The 16,647-nt window shown below is 39.4% G+C and overlaps 1 protein-coding gene across 1 annotated transcript in view; it reads right to left on the minus strand.

Moving 5' to 3' along the window:
* Window positions 1-10,552, minus strand: part of LOC124167908 — a 90,586-nt gene extending 80,034 nt beyond the window's left edge. The window contains exon 1 of the mRNA XM_046545978.1: window positions 8,090-10,552. Within this exon, the coding sequence (XP_046401934.1) occupies window positions 8,090-8,168 (79 nt within the window). The 5' untranslated portion in view covers window positions 8,169-10,552. The remainder of the gene's footprint in view (window positions 1-8,089) is intronic.
* Window positions 10,553-16,647: the final 6,095 nt, after the last annotated feature.

The following is a 16,647-nucleotide window of genomic DNA, read 5'->3' on the forward strand; positions in this document are numbered from 1 at the left end:
TCCTCAGCCTTCCTTTTCTTTATTTTTCTCCCACCTCTAGGGGTTGGGGCAATTCTTCACCCGTCGGCTTTGACGGAAAAAGAGTGTGTTTTTCCTTTCGTTGACGTCTTTCGTCTGTCCTAAAAAAATAACAAGGTTTACGGCACCTCTTCTAAAGACTTAGAATCTTCTCATCTTTTGAAGCTCTATGTGGGATTAATGTTCTTTTTTGCTGCCAAAATTCTCACCAATATACACGTTTTCGCTGCACTTCTTTTAGATGCATTTCCATTTCATTGCATCGAAAAGAGCTTTGGTAGTTATTGCAACTCGAATTGAAAAATATAAATTACTTTAAGTTCTTCCGTATGCTGCTGACAGTGTTTCAGAATAAATTGTGACCAAACTGTGATTGAGGGCGTGAGGGTTAGAACTGCTATTTCGAGGCACTATTAGGAAACAGGTGAAATTAATGATTTATCACCATAATTCATTTACCCCCAGTGTTTTTGCCGTCTCATAAAAAATATTATTCCCGCTAACGGCTTAAGTAATTATAACACGCAATAATTTGCTTAGAATTCATGCTCGTTCATGGAGTTGTGAATTACATTTTCCTCGCTTGCGTTTTTCTACCGTGTGTGTAAAACGCTAAACATAGTAGAAAATCTCCCTCCAGTGTTAGCTAGTCTGGAGCATGAAAATTTACTGCAGCGGCAACGAAGCGCAACAGAGGCTTGTGTCTATGTTAAATTTTGTTGCGAGGAGATTATTCTGGTCGCCTGCGCTTGCTCGCTGGACACGGTCGGAGTACGTCCCAGCGGTATTTCAGCTCAGTGACCCTACCTCCCAATGCAACCACATTGACTTACACCGATGTCCACCTGCGCCCTGTATCCCTCTACTGTGCCCTGTTTTCGCACACTCTGACTTTCCAGGGGCTTATGCACTGTCCCTTAAACGTCTTCCGGGCAATCTCCTCCGTGGCTTCCACTCCAAGGCACCTCTACCTTCCGCTCTCCTCTCCCTCCCTCGCCCATCGAACACTGTTTACGACCCCTCCCACTTCCCCACTCCTATTCCACTCCACCACGTTTCCAGCCAGAATCCCAATCCCTCTCTACCTACCCTGCCCCTCCAATCTATTCTTCTTTCCACCTTAAACAAAAACAAAAAAAAATGAATCGTCCGTCCAAAATTCCCCGAGACCACCAATTTCTTTTTTTGGCTGGGAATTTATCTGTTCTGAATCTAAGGAGGGGACTGAGATTTATGGAGGAAAACATGGATGGAACCGATGGAAAGCGTTTCTGAGAATTTAAAAAGGGTTTGAATGAAAGTTTCTATGAAATGTAAATTTAGAAGTTTTGATAAAAATACTAATTGTAATGGTAAAATCTTCAATTACATATAATAAAGTGTGTTTAAATGTAGAAAAGACTTTAGATTTTATTCTGATTAGAGCAAAAGATACTTAAAGTTAACCACTTTAGAGCAAGATAACGGCTTTCTTGTAACTTAATGTAACTTGTAACTTATTGACCAGTATCCTAGTAATTATGATCCTGTATCTATTTTTAAATGTATATAATACACTTTTTGCTTTTCCACTTAAAATTTTGTTTTCACCGCCGAATTTAGTGGTTTAGTGGTTAATGAAATCTGATTTGGTACGGCAGTAAAGATTCCAATGGTGCAAGCAGGAAGCACACACAATTCGCAAAGGCCACTTGCTACTTCAAAAAATTAAGGAGGTAGCGAATTTCTGAGGGCCAAAAAAATTATTTTTTGTGGTCTTCATCCCCTGTTTTTGTTAAAACCCCATTCCCTAAAAAAACTTGTTAGTCCCTTTCTTCTTCCTTACTAAGTATACCTCATTCTCTCTTAATCTATTAATTTTAAGCACAATAATCGATATTTACTTTTTAATGTAGGAACTTGGTAAATATCATAGATTGCAGACTGGTGACGGAATTATAATTTTCCCGAATATCCAAAGTTGAGGATCGACATATCGATACTTGAAACCAGATGCGGCAGTAAATTATCGGACCTCCCGTATTTAAAAGAAATTATTGATAAAAGAGTCCAAATTACATTTATATAGCAGTTTTTTACATCCATTTGCTGATATTGGTTAAAAGTGCGCAAGTTGAGTTGATTATGAGGTTTAGCATTCATGTTAGCTGTCCCAGTTCAAAGTATTTGTACTTGTAATGCGTTATTAATTTGAACCTGGTCAGACTACGAGATCTAATTGCAGAACATCGTATGTTTGTAGATGGAGCTCTTCTGTTTATATTATCTCTCATATTAGCTGAAAATTTCAATCAAACCTAAAATTTATACCGAGGGATACTCTGTAACGTCAAGAATTTAAAATAAAATTTCTAACCTCTTTGAATACAGTAAACCAAAGTCCCCTTTAAACTTAGTGCCCCCTTCGACAACGTCAGTTTTGGGTATGAGTGAGTATATATTGAAAAAGTATTGTAACACAGGCGCGTTGGTTCAAATGGCCATTTTTTTTGTGTCTTACCTCCATTCGAGGTCTACACTTGACGCAATCCAAAGCGCTTTGCTTTCAATCCCAAGTTCCCATACCACAGCTATTTTCGCCTCCCCTTGCTAGAGTTCTACGCATTCAGGGGCCATGTTTTGACCAGACTGTACTTCCATACCGTTGGATAAGTTTTCTGCTCACAATCAGTTTCTTTTGATGAATTCCTTCCAGGATAAATGAAACAAGAATTAAATGACGCTCCTAAAATTCTTACACTCACTAATTTAATGTCTTCTCTTACCAAATTCTCTGTGAATAGAACGCAATAAAAACTTCGTATCTAAATATCTTATGCCACTATTTCTCTGAAGTTTATAGGTATGTATTCAAAAGCGTTTTTGAAAATGATAGGAGAGAAGCAACGAATGAAGATAAGCGTAAACGCCATTTTTGTTCAATAAGGGTATGATGATTTCCATCCATAGCCTTCTGAAAATTATTTCCTATATATTTCATTAGTTTCTTCATTTTTAGATACATAAATGATCGTAGCACTTTTCCACAAAATCTTTACTGAGTACAATGTGTTTCGGCTCACAGAGCCATCATCTGGTACAAGACACCGCAAAACATTTGAAAATCACCTTTATGCCTTTGAGGAAGGGGATTGGGGAGGATTTAACATCTTTGAAGAATGGGGTGGGAACAGGCGTACAGAGAGTGGAGACAGTGGGAAAAGATACAAGTACGGGCTGTGGGAAACCCACGTTTGAAGGAATGCTCTAGTCATAACAGTAAAATAACGACAGTTCATCCATTCCTTTAATCCACCCATTCATCAAATAAACGTCTGAAACGTAAAATAAAATTTGTGTGTGGACTTTTCTCGTTCAAATGCTATAGAAGATAATGAAAACATTTTGGGTGCTTCACACACTCATCATCATCATCACTGGTCAACAATCCAAGGATTGGTTTGACGCAGCTCTCCACTCAGTTCTCCTATCAGCTAATCTTTTCACTCCTACGTATTTCTTCTCTTTCACACCTCTCTTTACTTGTTCCATATATTTTGTTCGAGGTCTTCCTTTTCCATTCTTGCCTTCCACCTGTCCTTCGACGATTACAATATGTAAAAAATAGCACTACGCGAGTGGTCTCCATTTCTCCCGCTTCCGCAGCGGTTCCTATGTCAGTTGTGGGTGCAATAATGTATAGAGGAGTATCGGAAAAAATATATCGGAAATCCTACGCCCAAAAAGGATCCGTGGATAAAATGAGAGCGCTCCGTCGATGCGGGGAGGCGATTTGTGAATTGTGGGAAGGGGATGAAGAGGGTGAAGGGGTATTGGAAAACCGATCGTTCGAAGGGTGGGATGTGGGTGGGAATAATAAAACATGCGGTTTGTTTGTTTTCCTTTGGGACGCGCAAACCGAAATGGAATGTTTTTACGCGATTAAATCTTTCTAATTTACATCCGAACTTGCGTTATAAATCCCAATTCCATTTTCGCTTCCCACTGGGCAAACCCGCCTCCCGGAGTATTCATTACACAATATGATCCTCCCAGGGTGTTGATGGAACGTATTTCTGAAAGAAACGGCGTGATTTTATGCATATATATGGACATATGTGTTCATAAAATCACGCCGTTTATTTCAAGAATATAATTTTTATCGAAAAAAAATATTTACTTCGTGCACATGAAAAAGATTATTTCTTGAATAACTGCTTCCTCGCTCAATACACTTTTCTCACGTTGGTTTTCCAAGTTTGGAATTGACTTTCTAATGCTCTCTAATTAGTGAATCCAATGGTGCTCCTTCGCCGCATTTACTCATTTGCGCTACAGTTTTTATAACTTTGTATGAACGCTAATACAGTGTTTTCTGTATTCAGTCTTACGGATGTTTTTTGTTTAAGAGATGTCATGGAATAATAGATTACATAGATTCAATGGTGTGCTTTAGAAACCACCACCATAAATGTTTTTTTTTAATCTTTAATTTGCCTACCAAAACTTTAAAGTAGCCAAATCAAAACAGAAGGAATATATCGATAGAGTTTTGGATTTCAAATTTGTAAGTATTATTGGGGGCGGTGGGGTAAAACCGCCCACTGCCAAACAAGAGGTCACGGGCTCGAGTCCCGTCTGTATAGATTGCCCCTGGGCATGGTTGTTCAAGCGTGTGTATTCGTTTTGTCGAACATCTTGATGTAAAATGGCCATTATGTGTTGTATTCGTTGGTTTGGGAATAAATAAATATAAGAGTTGCATTTAAAGTTTACTCTCTCAGATACATCTACTCTCCAATGGCGTGTTACAGCCTTTAATATTGGCAAATAAATCAAATTCATCACTTAAGTAATTTATTTTAATTTTTTGATACAAAAACTTCATTTTACTTATTCCTTGAGAAGAAAATATTCTTGCTTTGATTTTAGTACCTTGGAAAGGGGCCGCAATCATTATCTGAGGAGTTCTTACACGTTATGCATTCTCTTTATGTTTTTTCTCTGCATTAGTAGCATTTCGCACGGGCCGGTGTATGAATTATTTCAACGAGGAATATTTGAAGATTTACTTTTAAAAAAGAGTATGATTTTAAGGCCACCAGGGAAAAATAAACTTTACTACTTCTGATAGGAGGTTACTTCAATGTCAATTACGAACTCTAAATTCACTTTTTATATTAAAATCTCAGGCATAGGCTAGCATCACTGCCTAGGAGGTTATTACTCAGACGAGCTTTTCCTGCAAAAAATACAATTTTAAAGACATTTTTTACAGCGTGGATTTCACAAGAAATTGATGAAACTGCTCTGACGATTGGTAATAAAATTAATTCTTCTAGGAAAACTTTAATTTTAGGTAACTTATTAATACTCTAAAGCATTTAAAATTATTAACGAACTGAGTTGAATGTGAATGTAGATAATAGTTGCAACGTTAATCACAAACATTCTTTCAAAAAAAATGAAAAATAATATTTTACGTCCAAATAAACACACAACTGTATCATCTAATGGTTTGTAATAATGATTTCTAGGTGCGAAAAAAGAATATTTCTTAATATAGAAAGCATGTAACATAGGTAGCAATTTTTCCTCCTGGTTTATTAAGGACCTTGAATAAATTAATAGCACTGTCAACAGGTTTATGGAGCCCGATTAAACTGTGCATAGTACTGTGTGCGTTCTTTGCTGTAATGTTGTTTTCCAATTAACTCCCATGATTCAGAGGCCATCAATACCCCTAAATGTACAGCCTCGGGTCAGCAGTAGGTTCCAGGGTATCCCCTGAAGGTAGGGTACGCGATTGTTTCGCAAAATTAATTTTCATAGGGACCGGAATATAGGGGTGGGGAGATCGCTTTTATTGGCGGAACGTGCCTTTTTGGGAGAAATACATACAATGCCGCGAGAAGGTCACCATCGATACCGGTATCCAGGCGCATACGGCCTCAATTCCACATTTGATTTTGCAAAAAGCGGTCAGCCGGCTGCGCTGTGCTCGCAAACCCATTAACTCTGGTTTTGCCACTCCCCCAGGTGAAAGAAATTCGAGCTTCGCTCTCGCGACCAAGAGATAGATCAATCATAATTTTTGCTTTTTTTAATTTCCCTTTTCTTCCCATACTCTTCTTTCCCTTCAAAACGAAAAAAAAACTGAGAACATGAAAAGAATGCCCAGAGTTACCCCTTCTCCAGCCTTTCTTTCTCTCTACAAACACTGCAACCGCCTACCTACCTACCTTCGCAACAAACCAATTTTCCTAATTTTTCATATCAAAGCACGCTTTTGTTTTCACGTTCCCTTTTTAATTTCAAACGTTTCCCGGGGTAACCCCTCTACTGAGACCACTGCTCATCCCGCAAAAATTTTACAGTTTTGCGCCAACATTCCAGGAGAGGTGGAGGGGGAGATTTTTCCGTTCAATGGGAAGAGAAGGGAAAATTTTTAGGAAGGCGGGTAAAAAGTCAAAGTTAGTCCTCCATGGGGAGCGGGGGTAGAGAAAGAATTCGGAAATAGTGGCATCGATGACTTTTGGGGACTGGGGACGTTTGTGCTCCCGGAATATCATTATTTCTTTCGCTCCGGTGGGGGAGAGCGTACAGAGCGGAAAGGGTGTACATTGTATTGTGGGGAGGGGGAGGAAATCCGGTGGGGGGGATTCGGGAAGAGAGATGAGGGGTGAGGTTGATTGAAAATTGGAGGGAGGGTGTTTGGTGTTCGGGTATTGGGTAGAGGGAGGGGAGGACAGTATTGGCGGGGCTAGAGGAAGGAATTGGAAAGGTAAACGTGTAGAATGAAAAAGGGGCCTAGTAGATATTCCAAGTTTGGGACCAGTATCAGTGGCAACACAGGTGATGGGAACGCTGTTGATGAGGCATTGATGGTAAGGTGTTGGGGAGAAGCATATGGAGACATGGGTGAGGTTTTTGAAGGGCAAATTCAGCATCAATGTACCCAACCGTAAAGGGGCGTTAACTCTGAGTTTCGCTGGAAGTAAGGTATTCGTGTAAAAAACTCACTAATCGCTGACATAAGAAATCCTAAAAGTCGGGCCTCGGTTGAAAAAATGTGAAGAGAGAAGAAAGGGCGAGGGCAAAATGGAAAACAGATATAATAAATTTAGCACTTATAAACAAGAATTTGTGTCTTCATTCATGATTTGTAAAACTGGTAAAATCAAATGTGTCACATGCACGGAAAAGCAGGTGGTTGGGGCCGATTAGTAACGTTTTAAATTCTTCTTTGCATATACAGCACGGAGTTCCTGAGCTCTCTGAGTTATTGTTTCATTGCGCATTTTGGGAAAAGTTTTGCATTCATTTATTCCTCAGTTAAATATTTATAATATTGAGATGCAATGCACATATGCTAAGAATCGGATGAAAGACGCATGTTATATTGATTTTAACCAAAATAGACCTTGCATAAATAAAAGCAAAAAGAATTCCGTTTTTTGCGCAAGTGATCATTGGACGACGTTTGCGTTTCTATCTCTCTTCACTATTTTACCTACCGTAAAAAACACTCAAAAGTGTCTGATAGTACGTGGATAAAGCAACACTGTTTCCTTGTATAAAATTAACGTTAACGGAAAACTGAGATAGAATATACCCCCATTACCTTACACTCGCTTTCATTAAGTTTGTAACGCCAAATCTTCACAAAGCACTCGTTCCTCGAAGGTAACTGCGATTCTTTAGCCAACAGGTTAATAAAACAATTTAATTTCTGTCTTTTTAGAAGGTGGTAAAGAATAAAAAAAACTTGGAACATTTTTTAGAAATAATGATTTGCTAGAAGAAACTGTCTCCGGCACCGTTTATAGGAATTTCTTTCCGTAGGCAGCAATGAAAGTAAATATTACTTTTTGTTCTAACTTAAAAGGGCTAACATGCGTAATTAATCTTGCAACGTTGAGTAAAATAAAACCAAGTTTCAATGTCAAGATTTTTTTCCTATTTAGGAGTGCTTTTGCAAAATTTAGGTTCTGAGATCATCATTAACCACCTAATACGTCAGTGGAATGTATGCCCCATGATTCCGTGGGCGAGGTCTCATCTAAACCCGATATCGAGGTATTTAACTCACCTCTTCCCGTGGAGGGGCGCACTCCGACGGTGAGGAGCAGCATCAGAAGCAACAGGTCCACCGAGTCTAGGCGAGCCATTGCGAGGACCCGAGTAGCAGCTGCGCTCGGCGGCGGTCGACGGCCAATTGCTGGCTACCGTTCACTCTCGCCGGACCGGACTAGCAGAGGGACAGGACCCACTGTGACTCTCCACCACCCGGCTAGACTATCTCCTGCCGATGATCGAAGAGACTTCTCCTCAGAGCACCCCGACCAATCGCCGCCAGCATGACGGGAGTACACACGGTGAATTCCCCCTCTTCCTGTCTTCTATCCACGGCACACTTCTTCAATCATGTCACTTAGCTAGTCCATTAGTGCTCACCGCTCCACACTGACCGCCAAAGTTTAGTCTGTTCCCTCCATCCTTCGCCTCTCTTCTTCCTTCTCATCCTTCTCTTCAAAGCTATGGCTTATGTGTCGTATAACGACGTTTAACTGGCGAGATATCCTCTCCTTTTACGAGCGGTGCTGCAGCAAAACTCTTCACGCGATCGCAAACACTCAGGCGACTGTCGGACGTGGCGAGTAAACAGCAAGTTTCGCGCGAAAGAGTATCACACCACACCGTCGTTTCTCCTCGTCCTACTTTATCCCCTGTGCACTATTCTATTGTTCTAACCAGGCTTCGCTCAAAACGCCAAAACGCGATGAATTGAGAATCAACAATAGGTTGCATGCGAAAGAGTGCCTGGCCAAACAAACACCTCGGTCCTCCTGTCCCTAGTTATTCCATGGTTCACAAGAAACCTCATTTAAAACCAATTCCGCAACCAGTGCCGTCGTATGGTTCTGGTGATTACACCCCGCATACTTCCCCGTCTCCCGCCTGTCGTCCAAAATTACTTTTTTTCTCTTACAATCCTTCGTATTTTTTTATCAATCCCACAAAACACAAAAAGTCCTCCTCTTCCCTTCTGCTGCGGCGTTGGTCTCCGCGCGCGCCGGATAACAATAGCCTTTCTACTCTTCACCACTACGACTGATGCGGAGAAGTGATGAAGGATAGTCGGGATGCTGTGGTGTTCACTGCCCGGCGGCCACGTGGGAATCGCCGGCGCCAGGAACGAGCCCCGTCGCGACAGTTTGTTTACCTCGCTACCCTCAGCGTGGTGAATATTTTATACACTCCCGTGCCTGTTTTCAGAGCCACTTGTGGTTCATTCGTCACAATTAACCATACCGGAGATCGGTACAGAAGATATTTTTCCCCCTCCAAAAACCATTGCCATGTTTATTCATCGTTTTATGCACGCCTCAGTCTTTTTGTGAAGTTTGAGTAGTTCATTCCAGCGCGGGGATCTGTGTGTACTTCGCTAAATATGAAGGACTCGTGATTTCGTTTGGCGCTGAAAGACCCACGAGGTAAATCGAAACGGCTAGAGTGTAATAATAGCGCGGGCGTTTTGTCCCCGGCGTTACCTCCCTCGCTCATCATCCTCCCTTTAAATTTGCCGAGAGCGGCTCCGCTCAGTTGGCGGCCGGGCGAGGCGAAACTTCGGCAGGAGCTCGGCGGAGCGTATCGCTGCCGGAGGAGAGACAGTTCTCTCGGGTCCGCAGAGAGGGGAGTCCCCGGTGCGAATGAGGTGTGCCTTCACCTTCGCTTCCAATTTCTCGCTTGCCAACCACTGTACATGACGGCGTGTTTCTCACTTTCTTCAGTCACAAAGTAATCACGTCCTGGGGATGGAAAGGAGGGAAACCGAGAGAGATAAAGAAACTCCGAAAGAGCGAGTTGTTACTCTTTGAGGTGATGCCTCTCGCAAACTAACGGAAGGGGGTGAAGATGGACGTTGCGATTTCACTTAGCGTAAACAGAGTTTGTAACTACCCGTGCCACACTTTGTCCCTTCAGTAACAATTTAAAACACATAAACACGAGAATGTAGTCCAGAACTATAAGACAGGTATGTTTCCTTAGCATTGCATCATTTATCACACCACGGATTAGTACGAACTGCGAATGACGACGAGTTCTTCACTTTCTTTAGTTTGCTGTAACCATATCCAGAGGATGGAGGAAGAAGGGGAACCGTAAGGAGATTTTCAAAAGGGCAAATTGCCACGCTTGGAAGTAACGTCTTCAGTAAAAGTAATAGGACAGAGAAAAGCAGAAAGAGGTTGCGATTTCACTCATCCTCTTAAGATTTTTATACAACTCAGGTCACACTCTTGTTTTCACCACGGAAACAGTTTTACACTCATAAACTCGTGAATGTAGTCCAGAACTTTAAGACAGGGATGTTCTCTTAGGTTTGAACTGGTTGTCATCCCCCGCGAACCAGCCGCATCATCGCAGAGAGGATGTACCGCTGTCTGCGGGAAGGTCGTTTCCTCCTACTTGGATTCACGTGAGTACCTCGTCGCGAGAAGACTTTGAGTGAGACGAGTGTTACCTCACTCGACTGCGCGCCACCGCTCTCCTCGGCCGACACTAAACGAGTGATCCAGCCGAAAGGAGCATGGCATCCGTCGGTCCATTTCCCCTCACTCCCGCTTCCCTTCCCCTCCGTCTTCTTCCCCTCCTTCACGTTCCCCTTCGTCCTTGCGCACGCGCCCTAAACACACAACAAAGGCGACAGGCGATATATATTCGTGCAGTGCAAGGGGGAATGAGGCAGGACTGAAGAGTATAGGGGATAAAGGGAGGGAGAAAGCAGGTGGAAGATGGTAAGGAATGGTGGTAGGCCTTTCGAGTTTTTTTAGGTGGGGGCAGGTTGTATTTATTTAGATAACATTTTCTCTTCCCCATTATACTATAGCAGTTGTAGATTTCAATTTTGAACTCAGACTTTCTTTACTGCATTACCCTCATGCTTATGTTTACTCTGATGCATTATCAATGGGCAGGCTGGCTGCAGAAGAGCTTCTCTTTACATCACTCTCCACTTTCCTTTCTTAAGGAATAATTCAATAAAACAGGAATATATTGAGTCACATACATTCTATGGTCAATTCTACTTGCAGAACTTGAAAAAACTAAAAGGTTAAACGGACTAGTGAAGCCCAAAGCCTCAAAACATACGGAAATGCAGTAAGTTCCATAGCTTCAGGAATAGTATGTATTTAGAGTGAAATACACTTGCAGTGTTTTCATATGCTTTACTCCTTATCCACTGTCTCTCTTCTTGCAGTTGACTTTGCACGGACTAAAGCCACGCGTTCTTTATTTTTTTTACCACACGTCCATGACTATGTCAATATTGGATTCGGGAAATGAGGGGATTCTTTGTGTGTGTGCGATAAAGGGAGTACGGAGTGAGGTAGGAGATGGAGCGAGGGAGGATTCTGCAGTAGGTAGGAGCGCATGTTCTATCTCTCTCACTAGCTTTTTTACGTTATCGAACTGTGAGCCTCTCACCCACGGTTCAAAATTTGCAAAACAAGTAAAAATATGAGATATTCTCGTATAATCTCACATAATTAAATACACTTCATAGATGGCGACACAAGTCTATATTTTTTCTTGTTGGATAATTTAATGTTCTCTTCAGGGTAATACTGAATTTTGGGTTCAAAGTTCCGTAACAAAACTTTAATTATATAATCTTTGTTGATTAACGCGTAATATTATCATAAAAACATGTTCCTTAGTAAATGATTCCAAACAATGGTCTGCACAATTGCAGTTAAAATGTTGATATAGAAGATTAATATTTTGCTGACACTTTTATATGGTTGTATTATTATTAACATTAAATTGTATGTTCGATAACACTTTATTAGAAAATTATACGATTGCATATGATAGGTAAAATATTGAAGGACAATTCTGTGAGATATCAATATTAGTATGCTATTCGTGATTCCAGCCAACTACAAGCCAACTACCGGGCGAAAGTAGAATCACTGGTCCGGGTATACTTTTGCGCACGGCTCATTCAGAAAAGGTTCTTCTGAGGAGAAGTAGTGTCGTTTGCTTGCGATGGAGAATATTCCGATGACTTTTTCTCCAATAAAAGGGAAATCTAACAAGAATTGCTGTGTGTCACAGTGTTCTTTAAGGCCTGTAGGGACACCGTAGTTCGATTTCACGAATTTCCAAAGCAAGGCGATGTTTTCTATCGCAGGAATGATTGGTGTGAGATGGAGAAGGTCGATCGACGGAATTTGTGGATCCACCGGCTGAAAATCGGGAAAAAGGTGACGAAGAGCATGCTGGTGTGTTCTTTGCACTTCATAAAGAACGATTATATATTACCGGGTACGTATACATTTTTCTATTTCACTTTTTTTCTCTTAATTTGTTTCAACGTGGCTGAGATCACGTTGTGAAGTCGATGCGAATGTTAACCTCCTTGTAGTTATCTATGTTTTAACGTGTTCTTTCTCAATAGATTTTCCAGCAAGACATCGATTTTTGAAGAGATGTGCTGTCCTGTCTATGAATTTACCAATATCGTCGATAGAAAAATCTCCAGTTTGAGTACACAGACGGCATGGACGACGAGGAGAGCCAATTAAGCTAGGTATTTCAAAGGAATGTATTATTTAATCTTGTAGTTTTCAGCCGTATATTAAAAATCAAAATTCATTGATTAGCAACCATAGTTAAGGCTGAAACTAATGCGAGCATAGGTGGGCCAACTGTCTAACTGAGTAATAACAAGGAAGTGGTTATTAGCTGTTTTGGTTATAGAGTGCTGAACTTGCTATCTTTCTCGTATTTAGTGGTTGTGGTAGTATATTGGGACACTACATAAGTTGTGATTTTTTCGAATGAATTGTGGCTTGGAAGTGCAGCCCTATTTTTTTATAGATGTTTAAAAACGTTGCCGAAAAATAAAAGTGCATACATCATGCAAAAGGTTGCATTATATCAGCGTGATGTGATGCAGCTATTGAAAAAAATGTATATGGATTTGAAATCTTGCAGTCCACCACCATATTTAGATATTTTAGGTTTTCAACTAGAGGCATGTAATTTAGATAAATATGGGAACAGTCAATCTTGAGTAATTGCGTGAGTAACACTAGAGAAATTGTTAGAAAAATAAGAAATTATGGTATTTATGGTTATTCAAAAATAAAGTTTCCACTAAGGCCATACACTTGGTTGTTTACCTATTGGCCAAATTTCTATGGCATCAACTTATCGGATTAAAAAAATGTTTTCATATATTATATTATCGTTTTATCTCTTATAATTTGGATAAAGATCACTTTACATATTACTGTAGAGAACTAAATCTTCAGAACAGAATCTTCAGTCGTTTCTTTGGTCCATCTTTGCTAAGTATTACCAAATTCAGCACTGAAAGATGGTTATCATTTCATGTGTCTCACAGTAACAAACTCAGTTTTACTTACAAATGATAATCATTGAAAGCTTTTATTAATTTTATGGAATTTATACTTAAAAGTCCCTAATGCGTCATTTACCTCAAACAATGAGGAAGGGGAACAGGAAATTTTTCGTTTTGGCCTCATCTTTTTAGTTGTCTCAATTGCCCGAATTCATAGAGATTTGGAAAGAGTTTCACTGAGGACATTTGTCATTTACCATTCTCCTGTGAGGGATCTTTTCCGTGTTATTGTTTTTTACCAATGCCAAGTACTGTTTTGAATCTTGCATACTTACTTACAGTACTTATTTGTTTTTGCATTGTTTTGCCTTCCTTAAAAAGGGGGATGAATGACATTAGTTCCATGGTGTAACTCGGCTGTTATTGAAGTCATAATCTAGTTTGAACATTGTAAATCAGCCCAGATATTACCATCGTATAATTGTGGGGAGTTACACCACTTGGACATATTTTACTTATTGTATTGCACTGTATTATATATTTTGTAATTCTGCCTTCATTAATGTACCACAAACTTCCATATCAAGTGTATTTTTTGCATTGTTTTTCCTTCCTTATAAAGAAGGATAAATATCATTAATTCCATTTTGCAAACTGGCTGTTATTAAAATCTAAATCTAGTTTGAACATTGTAAATCATCCAAGATATAACTATAACTGTTGGATATTACACCACTTGGGCATATTTTACTTATTGTATTGCTTTACTCTTACCACTGACTTGATGGAAACTGCAACTTCCACAAACTAGTAATAAATGATTGGCATTTTTTGCATTATTATTCATGAATACTAAAGGTTAAATTAATGTAGCATAAAATTATTAACCATTAATAGCTACTAATGTAACTGGGTTGTCTACGAATGGTTTCTACCTATTCCTAAACAATTCCCGCTTTGCGAGAACAATCAAACTTCCGGATCTCGATTTTTTCATCAATTGTTAGGCTAATGAGACCGTTTATTTGAAGTGGTTCCTTGGTAAGGCCACTTGTTTGAAGAACAAGAGCCATTATTTTTAATTCACAGCCATTTCCTTGGTGAAGCCCCGCAGTGATCACCAAACCCGCGTTTAAAACGCTCTCCCCTTCAAAGATATTTCGTTGGCTGCAATTTCCACCCAAATATCACACAATTTCTTAATAGGTCACAAAAACTTTGCTACTCATGTTCCTTAGAATATAATTTAGTCCGAAAACGAAGAACGGTGCCGATATGCGCAATCGAATCCATAGCAATAAGGAGAATCACGGAGATTGCAATTGAAATGTGTTGTTATTCACGAGAAGTATACCCGGACTGACGGCCATTTTGGATTATGACGTCAGCGACGACAGCGCCGCTAGTGGTGATTTGGTTTCCGAATAGGCATGGGCAGTACTTGAAAAAGTATCGGTATTTTTGTGATGAGTATTAAAAAGCAATAATAGTACTCTCCCGACCGGTGCTTTCATAATAGATAAAAGATGTTAATAAGTCAAGATTTAACGTTTGCATGGCCGTAACTATCCGGTATTTCGGCAAATTAGCGTAGCATACAGCAAGAATACACTAAAAAAATCATTAACTGGATTTTTTTTCGAAAATTTATCGGAAAAATACATGGAGGATAGATTCTCTAATAGTGAGAAGGGTGATAGCGATGAAGTTTTTAAAGGCAATGATTTTGGTGCATACCATTAAATTTTGGTGTTTTCCTGGCGTATATGAAGTGTAAAGTTCTCTCGGGAACTCAATCAGATGACTTGTTTTCCTAAAGCCAACGGTTTTTTTCGGACTCGAGGCCAACATTAGAACGTCTTCTGCCGAGAACTTATGATGAAAAGTCTTCTTATTTACAGAGCTTACGTTTCAGTCTGAGATTACCTATAAAAAGCCCCTATAATGATAAGACATTTAATTTTATGATTTTACACAACAAGAATTGGTGTTAGTTATGGCTAAAATACTGCGATTGAATAAAATTTGACGTGTAGGTCGCTGTTCCATTTATTTCAGATAAAGAAATACATACGTGGAGTTCGATATAACTTTGACTTTTCTTGCCTTATTTGAGTAAATAAATATCTTCTATATCAATAATGATAACACTTGTCTCGAACTCACAGTTTTGTAAAAGTACCGCTGAATGACGAGAAAACAAGAAATAAGCTAAGGAAGGAGGACACATCTTAATAATTAAGGAGCAAAATTAATTTGGTCTTCTTTTGGCGGTGCACTTGATTGGTTGTATGTAAAAAAAAACGAGAAACGGATGAACATTTTTAATACATTAAAAAGTTTATGAATATTGTAAACAAGCTTAGCCTATATCATGATCACTATTTTTCAGTCTCTTCCTACGTTGATTAACTGTATCAGTGTGTATACCATCAGTTTAAATTAAAATAAACAGATGGTATTATTTTTAGTGAGCTTAAATACAAGTTGTGCACTTATTGCATAAGTCTGCATCTACATTTTCTTGTCTCTTGTTATGATTTCTTGAGAAATATCCTTGACATTAATTAAATAAACACTTCTTCTCAAAGTCATTGTGAATTGGTGTTTATTTCTTGGAAATGGCCTTCTTCGCTTGATGTATTATCAACACTCAATTATTTAAGTAGCTGGGTAGGTAGTTCATTGATAACACATAAGTTGGCAGCGCCGTCGAAATACCGGTATTTCTAGTACTGATACTCCGGTAGTACCGCTAAAAATATACTGGCCGGTACTACCGAAGTAGAAAATAAATAGTACTCGGTACTACCGAATATCGGTATTTTTTGCCCATGCCTAGTATGCTACCGAAAAGAGTCCACATCATTCATTTTTATAATTAGCCTTTTCCATTTATGCCTTGTGTAAAACAATCATGCAACACCAATTTAAGGCTAAATGTCGTTTTACTGTAAAGACATATATTTCAGAACCCAGGCATTTGAACTATTAGTTCATATGCTGGCGATATACGTACTTTGGGTCTTATAAGGCGCCCAAATATAGTGGATCATCGGATTAGTCCTTGATTGCTATCCTAACTTACTTCTTAAATCCTCTTTGGATATTTAAAAGTGGCTCCATGTGCTATGCATGAAAGGTTTCAAACGTGAACGGAAAATTGGGTTATAAAGTCTATGAACCACGGCCATAAATCCCATATAAGCTAAAGCCTTGTGCAACGCTAATATAAATTTTTGTACAGGTGTTTTGTGTGGCTAAAATAATAA

Source organism: Ischnura elegans, chromosome 1 (assembly GCF_921293095.1).
Source record: "Ischnura elegans chromosome 1, ioIscEleg1.1, whole genome shotgun sequence".
Lineage (NCBI taxonomy): Eukaryota > Metazoa > Arthropoda > Insecta > Odonata > Coenagrionidae > Ischnura > Ischnura elegans.